Source organism: Pezoporus occidentalis, unplaced genomic scaffold (assembly GCF_034315485.1).
Source record: "Pezoporus occidentalis ecotype Australia unplaced genomic scaffold, CSIRO_AGI_Poc_V1 ctg92, whole genome shotgun sequence".
Classification (NCBI taxonomy): domain Eukaryota; kingdom Metazoa; phylum Chordata; class Aves; order Psittaciformes; family Psittacidae; genus Pezoporus; species Pezoporus occidentalis.
Window position 1 is genome coordinate 142,195 of NW_026916284.1, and position 27,704 is coordinate 169,898.

The 27,704-nt window shown below is 55.5% G+C and overlaps 2 protein-coding genes across 4 annotated transcripts in view; both read left to right on the forward strand.

The window, feature by feature from the left end:
- The window catches only part of LEMD2 (LEM domain nuclear envelope protein 2), a 186,098-nt gene that overhangs the window by 31,403 nt on the left and 126,991 nt on the right, over positions 1-27,704 (forward strand). The window lies entirely within an intron of this gene.
- Positions 1-27,704, forward strand: part of GRM4 (glutamate metabotropic receptor 4) — a 45,925-nt gene that overhangs the window by 6,033 nt on the left and 12,188 nt on the right. For both annotated transcript variants that reach the window (XM_062605503.1, XM_062605502.1), the window contains exons 2-6: positions 1,298-2,082; positions 9,713-9,929; positions 20,461-20,596; positions 23,485-23,639; positions 23,838-23,978. In XM_062605503.1, the coding sequence (XP_062461487.1) occupies positions 1,564-2,082; positions 9,713-9,929; positions 20,461-20,596; positions 23,485-23,639; positions 23,838-23,978 (1,168 nt within the window). In that variant the 5' untranslated portion in view covers positions 1,298-1,563. The remainder of the gene's footprint in view (positions 1-1,297; positions 2,083-9,712; positions 9,930-20,460; positions 20,597-23,484; positions 23,640-23,837; positions 23,979-27,704) is intronic.

The following is a 27,704-nucleotide window of genomic DNA, read 5'->3' on the forward strand; positions in this document are numbered from 1 at the left end:
CTGCTTGGAGACAGCAGGGATGAGCTGCACAGGAGAGTCTTTCCCAGAGGGGAAACTGAGTCAGGGGCTGTGCTGGTTGGGCAGGGGCAGCTCTGTGACATGGGGAGATGGATAAAGGGCTGTACTGCGGTGATCTGGGGCTCAGACTGTGGCAGCATCCTGTGCCCACTGGAGTGGCTCAGTGGTGAAAGCAGAAGAGACAAAGTGAGGGCACAGGGGGTTGCAGGAGGATGGTGAGAGGTAAAACCTCCCTCAGCTATGAGCAGAAGGCTCCTGCAATGGTGTGGGGCCGGGATACAGGTGTTGGTGTGTGGGTCAGGATGCAGCCTGTGTCCATGGGCACAGCCTGTGGGCATCTCACTGCTGCCACTGCTTTCACCACTGGTTTTCCCCCCTGTTTCCCAAGGGACCGTTCACTCCCTCCTTCCTCCCTTATGGGCACCCAGCTCAGGGTCTGAGGGCCTTTACAGCCTGATGCTGCATGATGTTGGTAATGGATCTTGCAAAGAAGCAGCTGCTGGTTCAGGAATCAGTGGTCTGGAGGAAGAGAGGTGGGATCTGCAGTGCTTTGGGTAGTGATTCACATCTGTGATGCTGAGCTTCGGCAGCGCCTGCCTGGGTCGGCTCTTGCTTAAGCCACGGATGAGCTCTGAGCCCACTTGGGTTGTGGGGACTCATGGCAGGCAATCGATAACCGCGTTGGGAAACAGCCCCAGGTCCTTCAGCAGGGGAAGGTGATGCAGGGAGGAGGCTTGGGGGGATCTTCAGGCACAGACTGCTTTGCTGGGGCAGGAGGTTGTGTCTGGCTGGGCCATTGGTGGGACAAGGGAGGGGATGCTCAGGGGAGGAGGAGCTGTTTAAACACCAGGTTTCTCCCCGCATCAGCTCAGGGTCTAAATCAAGCTCAGCTTTAAGTCTGCTGCTTGGCTCCCGTGCTCAGCTGTGCCCTAGGCCAGGAGAGGTGCTGTGGGACTAGGGCTGTGGGTGCATGTGGTGCCCCTCTGAGCATGGGGGACAGGGTGGGATGGGATCCCAGGGCCTCCCTCCAGCCCCAAGCAGGGGGTGCAAAGCGATCTGGGAGCTCCTCACCAGCCCCTCTGCCCAGATGCAGTTTGGGCTGAGCCAGAGCTGCTGCTGTGAATCAAAAATCAAATGAATCCCAAACCTCTTCCTTGCAGTGACCCCCGGTGCTAATTCCTGCTGGGCTCCCTGATGGAGGCTCAGGAGAGCTGATGCTTTTCTCATGCTCCTGCTTAATTTTCTCTTTCCCTCCTGTTCCCCCATCCCCCTCCCCAAGGGCTGCGGAGGAAGGACCCGAAGCATTGCTCGGGCTCGTGTCTCCATCACGGCATCTTGTCCCGGCGTAGCCATGCAGAACCCGGCACCCTCCTGCAGCCCGGCCGCCCGCTGCTCCTGGGGGTCCAGCACCGCGGGTGGAAGGCGCTGATGGGGCTGTGAGCAGAGCACACTGGGAGCCATGCCCGGAGCCGTGCTACCCGCCCGCGCCAGCCGCGCTCCCTGACTGCTGCCGGTCTCGGCTCCAGCTCTGCCCCAACGTTGGCGATGAGCCGGGGTTCCTTTTGCATGGAGCGTTTCTCCTTCTGCCTCCTCCTGAGTGCCTGGAGCTGGGGGTGGGCTCCCGGGGGTGCCGCCAAGCCCAAGGGCCAGGGCTACCCGCACATGAACTCCATCCGCATCGACGGGGACATCACGCTCGGGGGGCTCTTCCCCGTGCATGGCCGGGGTGTGGAGGGCAAAGCCTGCGGGGAGCTGAAGAAGGAGAAGGGCATCCATCGCCTGGAGGCCATGCTCTTCGCCCTGGACCGCATCAACAACGACCCCGACCTGCTCCCCAACATCACGCTGGGCGCCCGCATCCTGGACACGTGCTCGAGGGACACGCACGCCCTGGAGCAGTCGCTGACCTTCGTGCAAGCCCTCATTGAGAAGGACAGCACCGAGGTGCGTTGCGTCAACGGCGGCCCCCCCATCATCACCAAACCCGAGCGGGTGGTCGGCGTCATCGGTGCCTCGGGCAGCTCTGTTTCCATCATGGTGGCCAACATCCTGCGGCTCTTCAAGGTAGGGCTTGGCGTGGGTATCGAGAACCACCGGGTGCAAGCACCGCGGGTGTTGTTGCTGTGTTCCTCTTCCTCCACGGCTGGGGGCAGGATGTCTTTAAAACTCTTCTCCTGCCTCCCCCAGGTCCCTGGGGATCCCCTCCTCCATCCCCCTCCAGTGATGACACTGTTAGCAGGAGGATTTTGAGCTCTTCTCCCCTAGCTTTGTGGTGCGGGGGGGATGACGATGCTCCTGCTGTCAGTGGGGCTGTGGGAGAGAGGTTGCATTGCAGGGGGTGGGATAACTTGGGCTGGAAGGGACTGTGGGGTGTGGTGGTGGTGGTGGGGGGCTCAGCCCGCTGGGGGCAGACTGGGTTGCTCAGGGCTCGGTTGTGGTGGATCTTGTAAAGCTCTGAGGCTGGAGAGAGCTCAGCTCCCTGGGAACCCCTGTCCCTGCCTGTTACTTGATGGTATTTGGCCGGTCTGTGTCCCCTGGGGTTGATCTGGGGGTACGTTGGCTGTGGGACACCCTTTGCCATCGTATGAGACACACCGGACACCTCCCTGCCTGTGCTGTCACCTATAGACCGATGCTCTCGACTTGCCTACCTGGAGCAGCTGATGGAGCATTTCAGTATAGACCTCCCTGACACTGCATAGGGGGTGGCTCCATAAGGGGCTGTGGGTTTGACACCCAAAATGTAAGGTTTTAGCTAGGGAGCCGCAGGGTTGCTGCATTCCCTGCTGGGATGGAGGGGTTGAGGATGGCTGTGACTGCTCTCTGCTCCAGCCCAGGGGACATCAGCCAGGCTGGGGACACTTGTCATGGGGTGTGCAGTGGGGAATGGACACGGGGCTGTGGAGGGATGATGCTCTCCCTCGTGTTCTCTGTGCCAGCCGCAGGAAGGCCGAGGAGTTTATAATTGCTTCCTCCCTCGCTGTGCATTCATTTATCTGCAGCAAGGTCCCTGGGCTAGAGAATGTTTGAACAAGAGCAGGTCCCAGCGCCCCAAACCCCTCCGTTGTGCAGGATTGGTGCCGTTTTCCCTCTCCTCTCCCTCTGCTGAGCACTGGGTGCCCTCTTGGGAGGGCTGGAAGCTGTTAGTGAAGATGGAGAAACCAGATCGCTGATGGAGTTTAGTTTTTTTTCTGGGTCCCCTTCTTTAAACCGTGTGAATGTTCCAGGCCATGAGTGAGAGGCTGTTCAATAATTAAAATAATATAAATTAGAGGGAGCGGGAGGAACTTAAAAGCTATTTGCTGAGACAAAAAAGATTGAATGCTTGCTGTGGAGAGGAGGAGGGAGGCAGGCAGGCAGCGGGAAAGGAGGCAGGAGAGTGACAGCTGGAGGAAGGGGGGTACCTGCACCCTTCCTAGGTTATTACTGATTGGGTTTTTTCTCCTCCTCCACCTCTAATTTTGCTCTTTGAGCAAAGCCACTGTGACCTGTGCGGGAAGGAAGGATGCTGCTGAGCTCGGGTACACCCGTGTCCCAGCCTTGCAGCCCGGCACTGGTGCTGCTGGTGGCCCATTGAGGGCATGTCTATAGCCCTGGGTGTCCCCAGTAACTTTAATATCCAGCCCAGTGAGGTGGATGGGCAGGTAGAGAATGGAGGCATCAAATCCCCAGGGAAGGGAGGATGCAGGATGAGTTCAACCCATCCTAGACAGCACTGAATCCCTGTGTGTGGCGAGGGGTGCATGCACTCCCCGGTGGTCCCCAGCACAGGGACACCATTCCCATGGGATGTGGAGTCTTGCTTCACCTCGCTGTGCACAGCAGCTTCCTGCAGGAGCTCCAGGACTCATCCCCCCCCTGCCACAACCTGGGAGCTGCTGCTGCTCTTTGTTATTCAAATAGTGGGTTTATGGCAGGGACATGCTTCAAATGAGAATAAGGCAACTTCCATTTCACGCTGCCGCTGACCTTTAAGCACGGGTGACTCCGCTACGAGGTTCAGCAAAGCGTTTGCCTTGCAGTTGCCTTTGCCCATTCCCTAAGGAATGATGCTCCCCGGAGCTCTGGCTCCTGCTGTGGCCTCGCAGCTCGAGGTGAGCGTTGCTCACTGCTCGTGTCCCCCTCAGCATCCTCGGCCCTCCAAGGGGATGCTGGTGTGAAGTGCTGGGAGCCGAAACAGAGAGACCTGCACCAGATGCTGGGAAAGCACCAAGGCTGCTTGCCCTGAATGTCCCCTACAGCAGAGGGAAGCACAGGAACATTCCAAATGCCCTCTAGGTCCTTTAAGGCTTACACTGCTGACGGGCTGTATCCCATCCACTGAGCTGCACAGGCACAAAATCAATTGGAAAGTCCAACAAGGCGAGAAGCAGCTTCCCCCTGGCCTGGTGAGCGCTCACACCTCTGCGCCCATCGGATCATCCCTCCCTTTGCTCCTTCGCCCCACTCCAGCAACCACGGGTGGGTCGCAGCAGGTCTGCATCCCACCCTGCAAGTGCTGCAGAGCCCTTGCACCTTAACCCGGGAGCTTGGAGCAGCCCCTTCTCTACCTCCAACCATGTGCGTGGTGGCAGCGGCTGCTGTGCCCCAGGATGATGTTGTCCATGGGACCCTCGCCCCATCCCATGCTCCCTTCCCTGTTCCCTCCACAGCCCACAGCGCTCCCAGTGAGCCTTCGCTCCTCCTGCCTGGGGTTTGCCGCGCCTGTGCTACATGAATAAATAACGTGTCCTTCATTAGATGCCACTGCCTAATTAAAGCTGTACATCAGTGGAACAACTTGCAGATGCGGCATCCTCTGTCCAAGCTGGTTTCGTCACTCCTCATAGCTCTGCCTGCAGAAAAACCTTCCCCCAAATCCCCGGTCTTGGCTCTTCGCGATAGCATCTCTCTGGCGTCACTGAGAGAGCTTTCTGGCACGCTCCGGCTCCTTCCCACCCATTCCTCTTTAGCTCTCAAGTCCCAACTCTCCTCACTTTCCCCTGAGCCACCACAGTGATGATGGTGTGAAAGGAACCGAGTCCAACCCCTGCAAATGGGATCCCCAGAAGGCTGTTTTAGGGTCTGGGGTGCATTTTTCCACCCCATCCAGAAAGGGCTGTGACCTGGCAAAGCCCAAGCCGGGGTGAGGAGCATTGACATGAGCTCAACATGTGCCAGACGCTTTGAGGCATTTGTTTCTTGTCATGGCAGCGAGTGCAGCAGCTTTTTTTTTAGTGCAGGGGTGTTCTACAGCATGAGTAATTCACCTAACACAAGGTGATGCCCATTGCGTGTGCAAGGGGAGCTGGGGGTGCTCAGCGCCTGGGGGCACGGGAGGTTTTGGGACCAGGTTGCCATGGCCAGGGGGAATGTGCAGAGCTGGGTCAGGCTTGTGTCTGCCCCATGCCATCAGGGCTGCCTGGAGGCTTTGGGGGGGATGGTGGGGCAGGAGGGATGCTGCATTTGGCACCATGCTTTGCACTTGGTAGGTAAATAACCTTCATGAAGCCAGCAAGGTGGAGATCAGCTGGGACGCTGATTAATCACCCACTCCTGCCACTTCATTTTCTTGTTCTTTATTGGGCTTATGAAACAAATTGCAGCTGCCCCGGCCCCACAGCATCAGTCCTTGGGCATGGCACGGCTCAGCGAGGAGGAGCGGGAGGCTGAAGGCAGGGGGACAGCAAGCCTGGTGATGCCAAAGGGCAGCATCCGCGGCTCTGTGCACCCTGCGCTTTGCTCTCAGTTGGGATGAGCTGGTTTTGCTCGGGTGCAAGCACCCTCTGGCAGCAGCAGGGTTTTGCCTCCCCGGCGTGGGGAGCTGGGTCCTGTAAGAGAAAGTTTTCTTTCCTGTAGCTGGTTTTACATCTGCTGCTGGCACCCCCGGGCGAGCCGTCTCCTGTCGCTGGGAGCCGGCGCCAGGGCTGGCCGGGAGCTGCTCCCGCAGCTGCTTCCCAGTGCTTTATTTCTTGACAAGAGCCGGCTTTACGGAAGGGATGGAGCAGCCTGAGCCTGGCCAGTGGCAGCCCCGGTGCTGAGCTCGCCTCATTTACAGGCTTCGATGAACGGGTCAGGGCAAGGGGAGCCCCCTGCTCCCTGTGTCACCCCGGAGCGCTGCCTTGCAATGCCATCGGAGCTGTTATCGGCTCTGCAGCGCGTGGTGATCTCGGAATGATTCCAATGGGAGTTGGAGCAGCTCCCATTTTCAGCTGGGGAAACTGAGGCACAGATAGGTGGTGAGCAGCTCAGGCTCTGTGCGTTGTGGGATCTTTATTGCTCTCTGAGATGCCAAAGGCTGGATCCTGCCGTGGCGCTGGATGGGGCAGTGGGATAGGGGCTGCAGCTCGCTCTGCTCCTATGACAAGACCCGGCCATCTCTGCTCAGCCCTCTTGCTCCTCCAAGCCCCTGCGGTGCTTTACGCTCTCCCTAATTAAAAGCTGCCGTCCAAATGGCTCGATGATGGAAATTCTAATTAAATCAATTCCATCTTGTCGGTGAACCAGAGGTTTGCATAAGATATGCATGAAAATTAATAATTATGGTTAGGGAATTAGCTGCTCCTGACCTTGTTTCCGGCATGGGCCGGGGGGGGGGCTGCTGCAGGAGCCCCTTCTCATGAGGATGCTCCAGACCGGTGTGCGTGGCTCTGGCTGTGCTTTTTGGCTCCTTCCCTCCTGGCTGCTCAGGCTGATGTTCACGTTGATGGTTTAAGCCTCGGGGCGGGGGCTGTGCTGAAATCACTGCCTTTACCTAATTTCCCCCCAGTCTATCTGCCACCAGTAAATGCTGCACCAGCTAAGTGGTGTTAATGGAATGGGTATGAAATCCAGGGGCTTTTGCAGTGCGTTTGCAGTTGATCACACCAGTCTATTGACCCAGGGGCTGGGGGCAGCAGGGTGACAACCCCAACCCCAGCTCCTGCCTGCTTTCTTACCCTGAGGGCCATTTATTCAGGTTGGGAGTGCTTCTGGATGATGCTGACTCTGTTTCTTGGTTCAAAATGGGAGGAAGGAGTTTGTACCCCCTGCCCTGGGGCTCCTCCCCACTCTTGATGGGACAAGGGAGCCTTGGGATGCAGGGGAGCTGGTCCCACTGGTTTCCCCACCACCACTGCTGTATTTACCCCAGGCCAGGTACTAGCAGTGCCCAAATATGCAGCTGAGATGCTTCCAGATCCCTCTCCCCACTGCATCCTTCTTTCTAAGAACCTTGAATTCCCTGCCTGTGTTTTGCTTTTATGGACCTGAAAGGACTTTTGTCTTTTATCTGAGAAAATAGCTGGTGCCACAAGTTAGGCTATTGTAGACCAGGAGATCAAAAAGACAGAGGGAGGAAAAAGGCAGAAGGAGTCTATGAAATGGTCATTTGGGAACCGGTACTTTATTTTCAGTTCCATCCAAGGCAGAGGAGTGAGAGAGAACTGTTCTTTCCGTTCACCTGTTAAAATACAGCTTCCAGTTTGTAGCCTGTAGATCAACAGGTATTTTCTAGGCTTTGTTTTCCAACAGGGCTTTGAGCAGGATGGGCAGCCAGGGGTCAAACACAGCCATGCCCCAGCTGAGCTGAGCTGGGATGGGATGTGCTGGGATGGGTGCCAGCCTCCATCACAGAGCTGCTGAGCAGGGAGGGATCTGTTTAAACTAAACCTCTGTGCAGAGAAAACACATCCTTGGGAAAGGATCCTCTGGAAAGGCAGGATTGCACCCCTGGTCTCACATCTTTCATACAGGCACCGCTGTTTTCCATGCCTGTTTGTCCTTGTTGCATGGACGCGTTGCATCTCCATCCCAAGCCCCCGTGTCCATCCTTTGGCCGGCCCTGGTGAAGGCAGGGAGGAGGCGAGAGCAGGATCAACGATTGCCCAGAGAGCACCTCACCTGCTGAGCTGAATTCTAATCAAGGCTCATGAGCCAGCTCCGGCCGCAGACACCCCAGGAGCAGATCACAGCCCCTCAGAAAGGAACACAAAGCAGGCAGTCACAGAGAGTAATCCCATTTGTGCTTTGATAAAGATTCCTTCCTTCCCCTCTCCTTCTCCATCTCTCCCTTTTTCCCCATTGTACATTTTGCAGGGAGGTAGCAGGGTGGCTGCTCCTTTCCAGGGGCCTCTTAGCATTCAGGTGGAGTCGTGGGTTTATAACACGGGTATTGCGTTAATAGAGAGAGAAGATGGGAGTGGAAGAGGGGAAAATAACAGAGAAACAAAGGAGAAGCTGTAAGGTGCAGCCTGGAAGCAGGAGTGGAGGAGGATGGAGCGTGCTGTGGGAGGTGGGAGGGCTGGGACACCCGGGAGGGTCTGTGGGGTCTGTGTAAGTCTCCCCATCCTTGGGATGCTGCTACCCAGCAGGGCTCCCAGCAAAGTGACTTGGTCTTGTAACACCAAATAGGATTCCCACAGACCCCAAACCCTTCCCTGTCCCCTTCAAGCCCACCCGGGTGTCTCTGCTGCTGGGAATGGGCTAATTGCTTAATGGGGAATGGTGATGAGTGAGGCCAAAAGCAGCCTGAGTGCAGTGCAGGTGCCTGCTGAGCCCGTGGGATTACTGGGATCCATTGCAGTCCCCTGTGGCTCCAGCACTGTTTGTGCTCCTGCAGGCTGCGATTACTGAATTATTCCCAAACTGGATTAGAGGGAGCAGGGGAGGGGAAAGCCCTCTGGGGGCTGGGGATTGCTGCTTGCTCTCAAGACATGGGGTGGTTTGGGATCGGTGATGCCCTGGGCTGCTCCTGCTCCGTTTGCTTTGCCCTGCCATAAAGCAGCTGCTGCAAGAGGGCGAGAGGGCAGTGGGTGGCTGGACCCTTCCCAGGGCTGTGCCAGCTCCAGGTAGGGCTGATGCTGTCTCTGCAGCCCCATTGATTGCCCCAGGGTTCCAGCCCATCTGATTATATTGATGCTGGATTTAAAAGCTTTTGGGAAGGGCTCTGCTGGCCCTTGCCTGCTCCCAGGACCGGTACCTGCCTGTGCGGGAGGAGAGGATGATGGATGGGGCTGTCTGGGTGTTCGGTACGTCTTTGGTAGGGAGCTTCAGGCTGGTAGGGAGAACCTGGGCTTGATAATTTAATAAGCCTATTCCATCTTTAAGATAAATTAAGATCTGTTATGTGTTTTGGAGATGTGAAGTGCTGTGTAAGTGTTAAGCGTCGCATGATCCTGCGGTACTAAATCATTCTAATGCACTGTGTGAGGTGCAGCAGCTCTGGTTAATTTAAAGGGCTTATTTATGGCTTGCATAGACAGGACCTGGCAAGGTGGGGCTGGATCTGTCCTTCCTGGGGAAGGAAACCAAAGGGGAGAGACCTTAGCAGTGCTGTCCAGGGCAGAAGTAGGGTTTTCTCTTTGGCCTCTCCTATGCTGGGCACGTGTGATGCTTGGAAAGCCTTCTGGGGTCCTGCTGGGTGTCCCTGAGCTCCAAGCGGTCCCCAAGCTCCATGGACATGGAGCATGGAGGAGGAATCAATGCAGTCAGGTAGGGAGCAGAGCATGTGAAGGAATGGAAGCTTGGGATGCTCTGAACCTCTCCCTGTAAAGCCCAGGGCTGCCAGGCTCCTTGGTGGACCTCAAGGAGACTTGTTAGTGTCTGCTCTGCCCTAGGGCTGGTTTCCGTTCTCCTTTGGGAGATCCTGGAGTCTTTCTGACTAGAAGCATCCCCACCAGTGTTACGAGATCACCTCTTTCTCCTGATGCTTTGTCTTTCTCCCCCTCCATCCCAGATCCCACAGATCAGCTACGCCTCCACCGCTCCGGACCTCAGCGACAACAGCCGCTATGACTTCTTCTCTCGTGTCGTCCCATCTGACACCTACCAGGCCCAGGCTATGGTGGACATCGTCAAAGCCCTCAAGTGGAACTACGTCTCAACGTTGGCCTCCGAGGGCAGCTATGGTGAGAGTGGCGTGGAGGCCTTCATCCAGAAGTCCAGGGAGGATGGTGAGTGGGTTTCTCCTGGGCTGGGAGCTCAGCATGGGCTTTGGAGCAGGTGAGGCTGGACAAGAAGATGGGGATGGAGGGATGCCTCTGGTTGAGCTTGGCCTGAGCTGGGATGTGATTGTAGTGTGTGAGCATGGGTGGATGGCAACGTTTGGGGGATGACCCTGGTGTGGTGCAGGTTTTGGGGCTGTCCTGTTGCAAGGGCAATGTGGTGGCCAGCAAAGAGCTGAGCTCTCCGGCAAGGATTGGGACCAGCAATCCCAAGCTATCTCTGCTCTGCAGGGCAGGTTGCTTTATTGCTGTTGGCTCCTTTCAGAAAGCATCTTGACATCCCCTTCCCTGCTCACCAGGAGACCTTGGATCCACTGAGCTGATCAAACCCCTTCCCCCTGTGTCTGAGCCACGGCGCTCGAATACTCTCAGGTTTTGACAGAAGATGGAAGTTGGCACCAATACCCACATCTCCCAGTCCGAGTGGAGTTATCCCTGAGGGCAGGTGCTCTCATTTGCTTTGGGCAGGCAGAAAGTCCATGCTCAGCAGAACTCCTTGAGAGGATTTGTCTGGAGCCAGAAAGCATTTTGCTGACTGGAGCACTGGGATGCTTAGGGGGGATTAGCAGCCTTGGGAGCAGTGACGAGTCTGTGGGTACCTGCTGGTGGCCAAGCACCAACCTTGGACTAGCTGGGATGGGCGAGAAGCCTTGGCTGTTGCTGCTGTGGATGCTGTTACCATGAGCCTGAACCTGCCCCGAGACCCTATAAAGGGACTGGCACAGCACCAGGGTCCCTCCTGTCTCTGGCATCACTTGTGCTCTGCAGCATCATGTGCGTGGGGTAAGACGGGAGCTAAAGAGTGTTTTCTGAGCCAGTTAAAACCCTGCAGTGCACATGCTGCTGCCTATTACTGGTTTAACTGTATCTGAATGGCACATTAAGTTCTGGCAAAGTCGGTGGGACACCAGCCTATCTGGAGCTAGTCAAACTGTGTTATGGCCTTATAAATGGATAAAGGGAATAAAAACTTCTAGGTGACGAGCTCCTAATCAAAGCCCTATAAATAGGAACAGTGTTAATTCTGTCCCTCGCGCGCGCGCCCTGGAACTGGGTACCGGCTGTGCTTTTAATATGCAGAGAAACCCATCTGGGGATTCAACCTGGAAGCTGCTCTTCAGGATTTTAACTTGAAAAGCAGAATATTTTCACGGAGCTGTGGTTTTGCGAGGAGTAGGCGGGTGCGAGGCTCGTTGTACGCTGGGTGTGCTGCCTGCGTGCCCCGCGATGGGGATGCGGGTGTGAGCGGTGCTGGGTTGTGTCACATCAACCGGCGGTGACAGCGAGTTGCTGCAGGGGATATGTGGATCTGCAGATGCGAAAGTGCTGTCGGGTGTGTTGGCAGGTCCAGGGGAGTTAGAGAGGTGCCCTGGGGTATGGGGTGTCCCATGGAAAGGTTGTGAGCAAAGGGCTGCATTTGTGTCTCTTGTGAACAGCTTCCCCGCTAACCCTAGTGGGGTTTGTGAGTGCTCACAGCAGCCCCATCTGGCTGGTGGTGATAATGAGATACTCATCTGAGTACAGGAGGAATAAGGGAAAGCAGTCTCTTATTTCGGACTGGGAGGGCATTTTTGCATCATCCATTTGCATTTTTCCACCCCAAAAAGGGAGTTCTCTTGCCCATTTGGGCCAGTAGGTCCTGCCCTGCAGGGTGCTCGGGGCAGGGTTGATGGGAGTGCTGGATGACACAGAGAGGTAACAGTAACACTGGGTTCAGCTAGCCCATTCCTGGCCCTCTTATGCCCTTATCCCACAGCAAGCGTGGCTGGAGGTCGCTCTGCACCCTCATCAGTGGCACTGGAACCTGGGGGTTCCAATGTGGGGATGCACATGGCTGGGAGGAGTGGGTTGATGCACAGGCACAATTTGAACCCATGTTCCTCCTTCATAAGGCACTGGTAAGGAGCATCACTTGTGACTGGAGCCCACAGCAGCATGAGCATTTCTTTGAGATAACCTGTGGTTACCGCAAATCCTCATAACCAGATGGTTAATGATATGACAGCATAATTGCAGAGTGAGCGAGTGTACATCGAGCAGGAATGCGCACGTATTAATCCAGGGCTGAGGCAGTCCTGTAATTTGTGTATCCTCATAACCCAACGATTATGTGCATTAGTGATAATTTAGTTATCAAAAAGCATAATTCCACTGTAATTGCGGTGTAACAGTGGGGTAAGTGCAGCCTGTGCGTTATCAGCAGTAACACCGCTGCAGGAACACGGTTGTTTGTGAGAGCCATTGTGTATTAGCCCAAGCACGGGGTCCAAGTGGGCTCCAAGCTGCTGCCTAAAGCATCTCACCTGGGAGGGAGCACTGGGGGGTTTTGCCCATGGAAGATCTGTCCACAGCCATGAATAACGGTGAGGTTGGAGCAAAACCAACTCTGCAGACACCAAATACCTTTATATACCAGCACAGAGCCACTGGGAATGGGTGAAGGGTCTATCCCCTCTCTTATAGCCTGCTTGTATACACCTGGCTCTCGTTTGTGCTTCTCTGGCAGCATAAAGGGTCCTGTGATTTATTGCTGCTTCAAAGAGACTCCAGCCATCAAAGTGATGTTAAAGGGCTATGGGATGACTGAGGATGTGGCCTCTGCCAAGAGCTTGCCAGCAGTTTGTGAGGCGTTGAAATGTCCCCATGCAGGGGCATTTACATGGGGCAAGAGGCAGCTCCTGCCCTGGGGGCAGCACTGCCCTTCCTGGGGGGTTTCTCACCCAACCCCAGCATCAGGGTGAGCGCGTCCCTGCTCTCCTCCCGAGCCACGCTCTGCTTCATTCCTCACGCCAAGCCCGAGCCTTCGGAGTCAGTTTTTATTTCCATCAGGCGATAATGCTCATTGCTGTAGTTAGCAGTTAGCATTCAAGCTGTTTGCTTTCTGATGCATTACCAACTTGACCTTCAGTTTCAATTTTTAGCAAAGCCTCATATTCGAGCCTTCGCTGTCGCAGTGGAAAGCGCTTCTGCTCAGGGCACAAAGCAGCTCCTCCGCCAGTGCGGGGGGAAGAAATTCACCCTGGGGACGGGTTATTCTTACAGCCAGGGCTGGCCCTGTGCTGCTGAGGCAGCCTGGCCTGGCTGGGACATTGCATCTGATATATTGCAATTACCCTGGCAATTATGCTGGTGGCCCCTGGCAATTGCTGGTGGCTGCACTGATGCCCAGACAGGCATTACTCACTTGAGCCATAGTTTTTTGGGTGCTAGCATTGCAGAGATGTAAAGCCTGCAAAGGATGAATTTTGCTTGGCTGTTTTAATGCGGTTTAGGTGCTCCCTGAAAGCATCCTGCAGAGGCAGGGGATGCGAGGTGTGTTTAGATTTGGCACCAAGGTGCAAGGCAGGGCCAGCATTGGGGTGCCCCCATCTCCAGCCCTTCTAGTACAGCATCTCCCTGTGACCCTGCCCCGTGGCATCCTTTCAGTGGACAGACAGACCCATCTGCAGCCCTCCGGCTCTGTGTGCGTTGACATCCCTGCTGTTGCTGAGCTCTGGGAGATGAATTATTAGATTTATGTTTATGTAATTTAGCTGGTGAGCGCGGCATGTTATGCCATGCGTCGTAATGTGCAGCACTTGGGTTTGTGAAGAGGGTAATATTTCCAGGCAAATGCAGGACTCCTTAGTCATGTGTCTGGATCAATTTTAGGCTGTCATTTCCCCCCTCTTTTGTTTTATCCTTCGCTGAGTTTTCTATATTTTTACTTAAGAGGCTGATACATATTTGTGATGCATTTGTTCATCCCCCTGTGACACTCACAGCTGTCTCTCTCTGGTTTTAGCTGGGTTCATTACTTTTGGTTGATGCATCAGGATGCTGCCCCCCAAAAGCCATTCCCAAGTCTTACGGCATAAGCAAGCACAGAATATATGACTTTATGGCAGATCTGTACATGCAGACGTTTCCAGTCCTGGTTATTGACTGGCCTTGGGGAGTGCCATTGTTCCGTATTCCATGGATGCCGTCCCCATGGGATGGACGGGAGGATGATGCTGGTGGGTACCTGCCTCTGTAAAGCAAGTGACCTTCACCCCATGGCAGCGAGGTGTGCCCAGCAATAGGGTGAGCAGGGCTGATCCAGCTCCCTTTCATCCCCGAGGACGCTGTTCTTGTGCAGTCAGCACTCAATTACCGTGGCTCACCGAGGGTTGGCATTTGCTGCCGCCGTCTCGGCTCCCCAGCCAGATCCTCCCGCTCAGCAGCCAGCACAGAGCTGGATGCTGATCCATGGCATGATGCCGAGAGCCTGATGTGTCCCTGCGCTGGAGGAACGCGGGGGTTTGGGTGAAGCTTTTCCTGTGTCTGGAAACAGCGAGGGTGGCAGCATCTCTGTCCCCTCTGGGGCTCCAATGGACCATCCCTGGGAGGTCCTTTCACAGCGTGGCTCAGGAAGGGGCCCTGGTTATACCCATCCCCTGAGTTTCTGTGCTGTTTCTGTCACCCCATCCCCTGCTCAAAAATGAGCCCTAGCTCTTAGTGGATGCAGCACCTTTTGGGGCAGCTGGAGGGACAGGTCTGGTCCCCGAGGCTCTGCTGCCATCACCGCTTTGGGTCTTGCAGGTTCCTCGGGGCAGAAACCACATTTTCTGGGTTATTTTCCTACTTCTTCCCCCCCCCGCTGATGCTTTTCTTTTTGCTGCTGTCAACACTGTGTACACCAACACAGCCTGAATTTCCTCACCTGGAAACCATCCCTGCCCTCGAGCTGTTTGCTGGTGGATGCCAAGTGTGTGGCAGGCTGGTACTGGGGCTACTGGGCACTGCTGCTTGGGCCTGGAGCTTGTCATGCCTTTGCTGGCTGAGATCTGCTTATAGATAATGCTGTCCCCACCTCTTAACTCTGCCCCTTGTTCCCACATCTCACAGCTTTCTCTATGTGATGGAAGCGGGGAGGGAGGTGAGTGGGGCTGGACAAAAGGGAGCTGTTAGCTGTGGTTGAGGCTGGCACGAGAGCTCTGGCTCGGAGCCCGGGTCGATAACTTGCTCTTTAGTATTATGGTGTGTGTCAGGGGCTGCCTGCGGGTGACCCAGCCTGGGTCATGCCAAGCAAACACCAGCGGCTTTGTGGAGTGAGGTCCGGTCTGAGATGGGATGAGGAGGGAGATGCAGCCCTTGGGGATCGGTGAAGCTGAGGCCGTGGATGCTCTCTGTGATGTGGGCCTGGGTCAGGAGGGAAGGGTGCAAAATCTTGCTATAAACATCCCCAAAATCCCAGCGTTTCCTGGCTCTTCCCAGTCCAGGGCTGGAGCAGGATGAGGGGGATGGAGAGAGCCCAAGGGGCAGCTCACCCACAGGGGCTGCAGGAGCTAGTGGGGCTTGACCCACCTGTGTCCCTGGTTAGGTCTTTAGCAGAGGATCCTTCCTGTGGACACAGACCGTGGTGTTATTTCCTACATGAGAAGCCTGAACTTTCTGCTCCCTGTTGTCCTGCCCGGGGCCCTGGGTTTGAGCTGAACGCTTGCTTCTTTTCTCCTTCTTTTCCCCTGTTACAAATTCATTAATTACTGATTTAGCCCAGCAATGCAGGCAGCTGAAAAGCAGGCTCAGATTGCTCAAATTGATAATGTCTGATGAGATTTCAAAACCCTCAAGAGCAGTATTTGAGCTGGTTCCAGGGATGAGGCAGGCAGCAAGCGCCAGGAGCCTCCAGTGATGGGGATGTGTGATGCAGAGCCCATGACACACAAGGAGGGACCCAGTATCCCCAAAGTGGATTAATGTGGGGATTGATGAGCTTCCGTCACTCCCTGCTTTGCATTCCTAGGAAGGAAAGGGTGAGATGCCCACCTTGGAGCGAAGTGCAGGAGTCTAAGAGCTGAGGTTTGGCTGTACCAGGGGACGCGCTGTGGGTGATTTTGTGTGACAAAGGTGTCCTCAGGCTCACCTGAGCTGGTAGCGGAGGTGCTTTGCCATCAGTGGGGCTGGGACTCACGTGGTGTTGCAGCCTCTGTGCTGGATCATCTGGGTACTGCTGTCATTAGGGCTCTGCCACAGCAAAGGAGAGATTACAGCCATGTGTGATGGGACCTGGGATGGCTTACCCGCACTGCCTTGTGTGGGGGTACCTGTGGGACGTAGGGAGCCTTCCCTACATTGCAAAGCTGCTTTGTTACAGCAGTGTTGAGGGTGAAAGGGGAGGTGGACGGGCCTGTGCAGGACATCCCGTGCTCCATGCTTACACCAAAGGGTTCCAGTCTCACGATGGCGCAGGAGCTCTGCCTCCACGAGGGCGCAGAGCCGTGTCCCTAATGACTTCTCCTCTAATGAGTGGGCTCCTGGAGGCTTTGAAGTGATGTGAATAATGAACCCTGGGGCAGGGGAGCCGCCTGCCGCTCGCCAATTAAGATTGGGTTTGGGAATCTCACTTGAATGCTGGGGTTAGGAAGGGGAGGCTGGAAGCGTGCAGGGGGAGCTGTGCAGGTACTGCCTGCAGAGCCTGGTCCCCTCCTTGGGAGGTGGACAAGGGGGGACATGCACGTTGCTGTCCCCAGCATGGTGAAGCCAGAACCCCCTTCTCCAGCGCCCCAGGACCATGCTCAGCAGCTGCTGGCTCTGCGGCAGCCCCGGCAAGCGCGCTCCCTGATTGATGGTGCTCGGCAGTGACAGCAGTCTGATACCTGCAATCAAAAGGGTGCTTCCCGCAGCTCCCACTGAGCCTGTAATGGTGGAGATTAAACCCGACCTGTGTTTGACAACACAGTTTAACCCCAGCTCAGTGAGCAGAGTCCCACGAGACCCCCAGCAAGTGGCCAGCAGAGCCATAGGGATGCTGGGGCCAGGGGGGTCTGAGATCCCACTGGGCTTTGGAGATGCTGGTGGGAGGGTGACAGCCTTGTGCTTGAGGATGGTGCAGGTTTGCTCCAGGGTGAGTGTGATCCTGTGATTACATCTCCTCCATTTCTCCTCCATTTCTCTGCTTCCCTGGATGCAGGCTGCTGAATATTTCATCCTTGGCTCTTCCCAGCAGCCTCCCAGTGAAGCTGCTGGCTCTGTCACCATGGGACCAGGCTGCAGGGGCCCCTGGACCCAGCTCTGGGTGCCTGCTTGCTGCCTCAGCCCATGGGAGGTTTGGAGATGGGCTCAAGTTGGGTTTTCAAGGCTGTTTCTCACTGCAAGCACCCTGTATCCTGTGCTGCCATCCATCAGTGATGGTATGCATGGGACCTTGGCTGAGCACTCTGAAATCGGGTGCCCATCTCCAAACTGCCTCTGGTAGCTTGCTGTGGGCTGTTGCCCTGATCCTGGAAGCTTTCCCCACTATTCCTGCTCCTCTTTGGTCCTTTCCCAAAGCTGGGGGTGAAAAGAGGTTCTGTACCTCACCTCCTGCCTTCTTCTGGGGCCAGGCCTTGGGGAGTGATGCTGTGCTGTCCCGCAGGAGGAGGGAGAATATCTGCCTCCTCCCCACCACCACTGCTTCCTCCCCACCACCACTGCTTCCTCCCCATCACCACTGCTTCCTCCCCATCACCACTGCTTCCTCCCCACCACCACTGCTTCCTCCCCATCACCACTGCTTCCTCCCCATCACCACTGCTTCCTCCCCATCACCACTGCCTCCTCCCCATCACCACTGCTTCCTCCCCATCACCACTGCTTCCTCCCCATCACCACTGCTTCCTCCCCATCACCACTGCTTCCTCCCCATCACCACTGCCTCCTCCCCATCACCTCTGCCTCCTCCCCATCACCACTGCCTCCTCCCCATCACCACTGCTTCCTCCCCATCACCACTGCTTCCTCCCCATCACCACTGCTTCCTCCCCATCACCACTGCCTCCTCCCCATCACCACTGCTTCCTCCCCACCACCACTGCTTCCTCCCCATCACCGCTGCCTCCTCCCCATCACCACTGCCTCCTCCCCATCACCACTGCTTCCTCCCCATCACCACTGCTTCCTCCCCATCACCACTGCTTCCTCCCCATCACCACTGCTTCCTCCCCATCACCACTGCCTCCTCCCCATCACCACTGCCTCCTTGCTTTGATTTCTGGCTTTGAAGCAGCATTTTTGACTGAATGGATTTTTTTTGTGCAAAGACAGCAGGAGCATCGCTTGGCAAATCCCCCTTCCCACTGCAGTGCCTGGGGCCATGAATAATGCAGGCACTGAGGGCTGCCGGGGGTGAGCGGGGCCATCTCCCCCGGACCCCCTTGACCTCTTGTTTTCATTATTAAGAAGATTTCATTAGCAAAGCAGATAGCAACATTAAGTGGTGTTGTCAGCATCAGTGTGTGGGCTGGAGGGAGGGTGTTGCAGGAATATGGAGCTCACAGACCCTCGGGGTTTTGTTCCTGGGCTGGGTTTGTGTTATTTTCAAGCTTGGAGAGCCCCAATGAGCTTTACTAAACCTTAGGGCCTGGGCAGTGCAGCCAGAGACTGCAGACATCTGGGTCCATCCGTTTTCAACCGGCATCAGGCCGCTTTTCTGTGTCCCCATCCCTGCTGGCCTGGCCATGTCCCCCTCGCGTGCTCCGTGCCCTCCAGCTGCCGTGTTAATGAGGTCCTTGCTGTATCCTAACTGCTCATATTCCCCTTTCTGTTTCATTCCTCGTTTGCTTGATTTAACAGAGCTGCCAAGTGACTTGGTCCTACCTGAATTGCCATTGATTTAGTCTCTTATCCATGGGCCCATCTCCTATTCCCATACATGCTCACCCAAGGCCACTTGCTGCCTCTGCAAGTGCTGCAGGACCCTGGGGGTGTTTGAAACCACTGCTTGGAGTGAAAGGGAATAAAAGCACGTGTGGTGCAACCCTGTGCTGCTGTCCCAGGAGAGTCTCAAAGCTGGGTTTGCTCTTGCCATGTGCGCGCCTGGGACCCCCGTGTCTCTGTGTTACACACTCAGGAGCATGCACAAGCCCGGAGCAGAGCACACGCAGCACAGGAGCCTCGCGGTGCTGGTGGCACATGGGTATGTGCTGATGCCAGCCCGGAGCTGTTGCTCCTTGCTCCCGTGCTGCACCGGGGCTTTTGGAAGGTTCTCGTGTTTGCAAACTGCTGCTTTTGTTGGATTTTTCTCCTTTTATTGCCATGGAAACTGTAATTAAGCTGCACCGGCTCCTTATCCGGAGCACTGTCACTGCTGGCACAGCCGGTGCCACGCTGGCCTGGCCGGGGTTCAGCAGTGACCGGAGCTGGGTGCCCCAGGCAGGGCTGTGCCTGTCCTGCCGGTGCTGCTGCTGCTGCTGCTGCCCGTCTCGCCTGCCTGCTCTGTCTGTCCAGGAGTCTGTTTATCCAACTCCCTCCTCTCCATCCATCTGGCTCCCCATATGGGAAACAAGCAGCAAATTGGCCCAATTTCTCACTGTAGGAAAGGAAAAAGAAACCCCCCTCTTTGTAGCTGGGGAGTGCAGAGCTGGGGTTGGGTGATGCCCCCCCCAGTCAGCAAGTATTTGCTGGGGGATGCTGTTATCCCCAACCTTGTAACCCTCCCTATGTGCTCAGCACCCATCGCATCCTTCCCGCTCTCTTTTATTTGGCTGCAAGTGGTCAAATCATCCCAGTTTCCTTCTGTGGGTGGGAGGGAGTGAACTTTCCCATCCCAGAGCCCTCCTTGGTGCCTGTCCTCATCCCTGCTCCTCTCCAGGACCATAAGCTGGGAAATCTCTCCCTGCTGCTGTGTGCTAATTACTCTGACCTTTGCTTAAGTGAGGATCTTTTAATGGCAGGGAGGTATCATCCCTGTCATTTACTATGCAAATTGAGACCATCAATTACATCCACAAGGTCCCACAATGTTTAATTTTCTCTCCAATCTCTCTTTTTTATTGGCATCTGCAAAAATGCAGGAGCAGGAGGGCTCTGGCTTTCCGGAGCTGGAGGCTGGGAGCCCAGCAGCCATGTGTGGGGACTCTTCCAATTGTCAGCTTCCCCTTGTCTCTTTTAATTTTAATGAGCTGCTTTTGCAATTGCCCCATGGAAAAGCGGGCTGGGAGCTTGGCCAGTGCTGCAGGGATGGGAATGGAGCTCTTTGCAGGGCCAGGCTGCTGTCTGGGGGTGAAGGGCTTGTGTTTGGGCTGCAGCCCATCCATCGTTTCCACTTCCCATGGGCTGTGTCTGCCAGAATTTGACCACTGCATGTGCAGAGCTGGTCGTGTGCTGGGAAGGGGCTTGTGCTTGGAGCCGTTTGTGCAGCCAGGATGGGACCGTGTGTCTGTTGGGGGCACAGGGTGTGATGTGGTTGTGTCTCCAGACGAGCAGGTACTGAGAGGAGTGGGTGAAGGCGGAGCTATGGAGATGTGGGATGGGAGGGGAGGCACAGCAGAAGGGCTGAGCTGTGGGGCAGAGGAGGGGTGAAGGCATCGACCTGGGAGAGGAGGTGTAAGGGGAGGGCTTGGCCACATGTCCCGAGGGGCTGGGTGAGCGCTCTGTGAGCAGTGCTGAGCCCTTTGCCTGTTGTGGGGCTGAGGAGCCCGGGGTGATGGGGATGCAGGATGTGTCTCATGGAGGAGGGGGGGGGCTCTTTGTGCTGCAGGGGGTGTGTGCGTGGCCCAGTCCGTGAAGATCCCACGGGAGCCCAAGCCCGGAGAGTTTGACAAGATCATCCGTCGCCTGCTGGAGACCTCCCATGCGCGCGCCGTCATCATCTTCGCTAACGAGGACGATATCAGGTGCGGAGGGGCCGGGGGGGGGAACCGACTTCAGGGCACCCGCAGTGAGCTCCGTGTGAGCCCCACGCATGGGGCTGGCCAGGGTGCGGGATGCTAATGGCAGAGCTGGGCACTGCAACAGGAGCCAACCCCACCTGCAGTGTGCGTGTGTGTCTGCAACGGGGTGTAAATGCATCTGCAATGTGGTGTAGATGTGTCTGCGGCATGGTGTATTTAACATGGGGTAGATGTGTCTGCAATGGGGTGTAAATGCATCTGCAATGTGGTGTAGATGTGTCTGCAACGGGGTGTAAATGCACCTGCAATGTGGTATAGATGTGTCTGCAACGGGGTGTAAATGCATCTGCAATGTGGTGTAGATGTGTCTGCAATGGGGTGTAAATGCATCTGCAATGTGGTGTAGATGTGTCTGCAACGGGGTGTAAATGCATCTGCAATGTGGTTTATCCAATGTGGTGTAGATGTGTCTGCAACGGGGTGTAAATGCACCTGCAATGTGGTATAGATGTGTCTGCAACGGGGTGTAAATGCATCTGTAATGTGGTGTAGATGTGTTTGCTACATGGTGTATTTAACGTGGTGTAGATGTGTCTGCAACGTGGTGTAAATGCATCTGCAATGTGGTGTAACCAATGTGGTGTAGATGTGTCTGTGACGTGTATTTAAAATGGTGTAGATGTGTCTGCAACGTGGTGTGCCAACATGGTGTAGATGTGTCTGTGACATGGTGTACCCAGCGTGGTGTAATGTGTCTGGAACGTGGTGTACCCAACGTGGTGTAGATGTGTCTGTGACCTGGTGTATTTAATGTGGTGTAGATGTGTCTGTGACATGGTGTACCCAACGTGGTGTAATGTGCCTGGAACGTGGTGTACCCAACGTGGTGTAGATGTGTCTGTGACATGGTGTATTTAATGTGGTGTAGATGTGTCTGTGACATGGTGTACCCAACGTGATGTAGATGTGTCTGCAGCGCGGTGTGGCTGTATCTGCATAGCTGCCTTTGCAGCGTGGCTCGGATGTCTCTCCAGTGGGAAGAGGATGCACCTTCCAGCGTGGCGGGGACCCACCAGAGCTGACTTTAGGGTGGCTGCCTGGTGCGTTGCTGCAGTCAAACCACAACACCACAGAGCTCACAGGAGATCAAACCCGGTCTTACAACCCCTGCTGTCACAACCCTGCTGCTTCACGCTGCTCATGGGCTGGGTCAGCTCCAGCGTGGGGCCTCGCTGAGCACCGCCTGTGGCAGGATCCAGATGCTGGTTCTGCTCTGCTCTGCAGCTCAGCCCCTAGCATGGAAGAGGGACAGGTCCTGGGGTGCCTTTGGGGACCCCCCCCTTGCTGCTTTGCCTGAGGATGCAGCCAGGCTTTGAGGTGATGAGCTGCTCTGCAGGCGAAGCGATGTCTTGCAGCTCCTGTTGTTTATGGAGCAGAATGATTCACATGGAACTACCCCTGATTTCTTAAGTATCTAATTTATTAATCAGCAAACATTATGTAAATGTGGGTAAACTGCGATTCGAAATCAGTTTACATCAGATGCTCAAACGCTCCAAGTTGCTTTTTTCCTTCCTTAATAGAAATGTCTGCAAGCCTGACATTTACGCGGGTGTGTGGCGAGAAGCGGGGGATTTACCTCGCTGTGTAAATGGCAAGCCCCATTAACTGGGGTTTGTAAATATTTACCCATCCAAATAGGATTACATCCCACGAACAGCCGTTTACACACACCCCCACCTCGCGCAGGGTGAGCGTGGGTTTAGCCCCGGCATGGAGATTGCGGATCCTGACCCTCGTGCCAGCTTGGGCTATGGAGCCTGGAAGATGGAGCTGCCTCCCCTGCAGTGTGCAAGGAAGATGGTCCAAGGATGGTTGTTGCTTAGATTTCTGCCTGGCTTAGATTGGGTGTAAATCACTGATCCCCCAGGAACACCTTTGATTTTCCCTGGGGAGATGTGGCCGTGCGCAATGACCGTGGGTGGCTGGAGATGCTTGCAGTGGGATATGGACTTTCCTGACTTCCCCGCAGTGGGATGTGCATGGAGCACGGGGCACGGCTTCCTGCTGTCCCCATAGCTCCAGCACGAGCCTGCCTCTTCCCATCTTGTCTCCCCTGTCTGATTTGTATTTATTGTTATTTCTCCCTTATCTTGTGTTTCAAACACCATCTGGACTTGAAATGATCAGCTCCTGTGAGTCACAAAACCTGCTTCCTCGCTGCATAAGAGGATGAAGCTGCCCCAGGCTCTGCTCCCATGGGGCTGGGGACCCACATGAGCCCCCTGAGGGCATGTGGGGCTGGGAATAAAGAGCCTGGAGGGTTGGATCCAAGAAGGCTTCTCTCTACCTATTAAAGTTTCCTGAGCTGGCTGGCACTGGTGGAATGCACAAGCACATGTGGCTGAGTGTCTGGCCATGATGAGGATGCTCAGCAGGGTGGATGGCATCTCTGGCTCCCAACTGCTGCCCAGCTGAGCCCAGCAGAGCCTAGTTCAGCTCTAGCCTGAGCACTGGCAGCACTGCCTGGCTTTCTCCCATGGCTTGCAGTGCTGATTGGAGCTGAGAGCACACTGCTGCTGCGTTTCCTGCCTGCTGTGGCACAACCTAATTCCGCCCCCCCCCCAAGGTGTAATTAAGGGGGAAATTCAATTACCAGTCAGCAAATACACAAATGATGTGGGAGAAGCAGCCTGAGTGCCCAGGCTGGGAGGATAGAGGGTGCGGGAGCTGAGCAGCACGGTTTGCTCTTGCTCCACGGGTCGTGGATGGTGCCAACTGAGTGCCTGGAGTGGGCAAACAGCGCAGAGTCCTGCCCTGTGCCGGTATCCTGCTTCCATGGGGCTGGACATGGAACCCCATGGTGCCAGCCCTGTTGCTTCTCTCTGCAGAAGGGTGCTGGAGGCTGCCAAGAGGGCGAACCAGACAGGACACTTCATCTGGATGGGCTCGGACAGCTGGGGCTCCAAAATCTCCCCCGTCCTTCACCTGGAAGAGGTGGCCGAGGGCTCCGTCACCATCCTGCCTAAGCGGGTCTCTGTTAAAGGTAAGGGGCTGTGGTCCGTGGGTACCCTCAGCATCCCCCTGGGTCAGTTGTGCCCCTGAAAGCATCCCCTTAACTGCCAGGTTTTGGCTGTAAAATCATCCTAGAATGGTTTGGGTTGGGAAGGATCTTAAATCTCCTCCAGCTCCAACCCCTGCCATCCCAGGGATTTATCCCTTCCATCCCCTCTTCCCTGGGCAGGTTTCGACCGCTACTTCTCCAGCAGGACTCTGGACAACAACCGCCGGAACATCTGGTTTGCTGAGTTTTGGGAGGAGAATTTCCACTGCAAGCTGAGCCGGCACGCGCTGAAGAAGGGCAGCAGCATCAAGAAGTGCACCAGTAAGAGCTGTGGGGATGCTGTGGGCACGCAGAGGCTCCCGGGTGTGTGTTGCTGTATCGCACTGGGTGCAAAGGGATGTGGAAGCAATGGCAAAGAACCCAGGTGGGAATTTGGGGAAGGCTGGAGAAATACTGGAGGTGGTGAATGAGGGTGATGCAGATCTGCCCTGTGCCTACGCGGATGTTTGCTGGTCTCCTGACAGTGGCAGCTTGTCTCAAAGTGGACAGGAAGGGTGCACAAAACTGCCTGTGTGCATCCTGGTGTGCTGTGTGTGGTGCAGGAAGCATGTGGAGCCTGTTGGGTGGTGCGTGTGTGTGAAGGCACGGTCCCCATGCAGGGCTCCCAGGGCAGCTCCCTGTCATGCATGCTTCTTGCATATCTCCCATCCCTCGGCCCCTGCTTCTGCAGGTACAAAGCCACCCAGGTTTGGGGGACTTGGGGATGAATTCTGCACTATTATGCAGCATTTGGACAACTGCCTCTTTCTCATCTTGTGCTAACACAAGCACCATTGTCCTGTGTAAGGCGTGAAGCCACTGGAGCATCCTTGCTCCCTTGCAAGCAGCTCCTATCTCACTGGAGCAGGCCGAAAAGATGGGGTGGTTGCAGAGGAATGGGGCCAATAGGTAGCACAGGGTCAGGATCTGGCTCTTGCTCAGCCAGCATTGATGCTGTGGCAGCAGGAAGGGTGCTGCCAGGCCCCATGGCAGGGTGCAGGGTGCCTGCAAGGGAGGCACTGCTGCAGTGGTGTTTGCCTGTGTCCGATGTGCCCCTTTGTCACTGCAGGCAGAGAACCTCATCCCTGCAGAATCCGATCCCAGGGCCCCAACCTCCTTTTTAACCCCCCCATTTTTACCCATTTCCAGCTAAAAGAGGCTTGTGGGGATTAATGCAGTAAACAAGGCAACCGGGGGGGATCTGTCTTACTGACAGCGCTGCTGCCGAGGTGATGCTTGGAAGCTCAAGGAGGTGACATGTTTACTGAGAGATGGGAGAGATTTACTGCCTGCCTGGCACCGGCTGAAGGCAGATAACGACGTGGCGGCTCGCAGGCTGCGAGGTGGCAGGACTGGGGACATTTGTATGTGTGTCCCTTTCCCTTGGGAGGGATGCCTGTGGAAGCTGTGGCGTGATGGCAGGTGGATGGACCCGGCTGTGCCTGGGGACTTTGATCATTAAGGGCTGTTTTTTTTCCCCTGCTTTAGCTGCTGAGGATGAGGATGATGCTTCCACATCCTCGCCCTTGCAGGCATTCCCCATGTGTTCAGCTGATCTGGGGACACCAATTTGGCTTTCCAGTACTGTAGCTTCCCCAAGTAGTCTTGCGGCTAATGCATAGGGGCGAGCTGGGTAAGTAGCAAGGGTGAGCAAGAGACCTTGCCCATATCCATGGTCTTGGGTAGCTGAGAGCTTCTCATCTTCCCTGACTGCATCGAGAGGTCCCCAGCACCGGGAAATGCATGAGCAAGTCTAGAAAACCACTGATCTCTTCATCTTCATCGTAATGTAGCGTTTAAACAAGCAATATTTCAGGGCCAAGGTATTAGTGGAGGCGGCTGAAACCACGACATGGCAAATGTCCTAGGAACTGTCTTTAGATTATCTGTATTTGTCAGCAAATAAATTATCTCCTGAACGTTTGCTTGGCAGATAGACCGGGGATATAACACGTGATGAAGCAAATAAGCTGCCCGTGCGGATCCGTGCACTCCTGCTTTGCATGGCTTATGCTAATGTCCCCTTTGGGGCTGTTTTCTAAAGGGAAATGCACTGATTTTCTCCATAAGCTTCAAGTTTAGGTAGAACCCAGCATGTGCAGAGAAATGATGGGTTTGATTGCTTTTGCATCCCAAAACCGAAGGGTCCCATGGAAAGGTGAGGGGTGAGGGCTGGGGTGGGCACCAGGTTTTGGGGCAAGTCCTGCTGGCAGCTGCTCACGTTATCCCTGAGACCAACCCCATCACCCATCAGGACCAGTGTGCTCATCCCCAAGCAGTCCTGCTAGGACCAGGATTAGGCCAGGACCTGCTTTTACAGGAGGATGCCCTCAGCATCCTTCCCCACATCCAAGCTCCCTCCATCGGGCTATACATACATACCCTTATGTATAAGGGTCCTGCAGGAAGCCCTTGCTCACACTGGGACAGGATCCTGCCAGTGCTGCTTCATTAATAGTTCACACACATGCGGATGCAGACAGGGAGGAGCTGGGATGGAGGAGCCAATGGGGTGACAAGGGCAGGAGGACGGGGCAGGGCTCGGGGCTCTGTCCCTCCGTGTGCCACTCACAAGGGGACTGCAGGATGCTCCCAGGCTCTATGGGCTACTCTTTCTCCAGGAGAGCTCAATAATGGCCTTCATTTAGCAGGGCTAGATGGTGACTCTGCTTTGAAGCAGGATGGGGATTTGTCTGTGTTCACCTCTGCCTGGCCAGGCGGCGGGTAGATGTCGAGCAGCAACGTGGGCACAGGGGAGAGGAGCTTTTATTTGATTTTCCTTCTTTATTTGTGATTCCTCATATTCTTTCCCCTTTCTGTTTTGCTTCTCACTGCTCTCAGTATGAGGTTGGGTTTTTTTTCCTGTGGCACTGGCTGTTTTCCAGCACAGCGTGCCCCAGCCAGGCCAATGGGGAGGATTTGCACTGCTCGCTGGTAGTTAAGATGATAAAAGGCTCCTGCTGACTGCAGGCAGGTCATCCCAGCACTACCTCTGCTCAGCATCCCTTCAGCTCCACCGGCTGTCCAAACAGGCACTTATGCCCTCGTTGCAGAGATGTTTGCAACGAGCATCCCTCTTACAGGGACAGTCACTGCTGCTGGGTGGGCTCCCCCCAGCCCAAAAGCATTGTGCTGGGTGCTGCCACCAGCGCCCATGAAACTTGGAGATTCAGAGGCAGCACCTTCCCTAGCTCTCTGTATCAGCACTGAGGGTGATGCCAGCGATGTGATGGGAATTGATGCTAATGCCGTCTCATCCACTGCCTGAGGAGGTGGCTGCGCCCGTCCTGCAATGGGTGCCCGCAGGGGCTCATCACGCACTTGTAAATTAATTACCAGCTCAGTAGAACGATGCACGGCCCCGCTATTGTAATCAGTGGGGTCGCATGCCTTTTGTTGCCCTAATCTACTGTGAGTTTGGAGGAGATTTATTGTCTCCTTGGTGGGAACAAGCCTTCGCTTTCTGCTCTGCGTTGTCCCCTCTGTGCACCAGCTTAATTCCTGTCTGCAAAAGCAGCTGGGGCTTGGGGCAAGGTGCTGATGGAGATGCACAGCCTTGGAGGTGTCTGCTTATCTGTGACAGCTTGGCTTTGGCACTAGAGCTGGGTTCTCCCACCGCTGCTCGCTGCAAGCCAGGGGGATGTTTGGGAGGCAAATCCAGGCTCCACAGCCTGTGTTATCACAATGGATTGTATTTTACTTGCTGGGACCCGTGTGGGATTTGAGGTGCCTGCTGGGAAGCTGAGGAGCTGGAATGGGATAAGTCCTGAGTGTCCCCTGGGCAGGCCAGCATTCCCAATGGCTCGGCTCCCCTGGACAGTCTATTACACCCTGTGTTTCAGTGGATAATTATCCTGACAGGATAGAGCAGATTGCCTGCGCCTTGAGAGCTGAATGCAGGGAAAGGCCCGAAGTCGAGGGAGGAGATTAATAGCTCTTGTCAATAATGTGGAAGAAAAGATAACTTGATGGGTTTCGCATGAGTAATCTCCATGTATACAAAAGCAT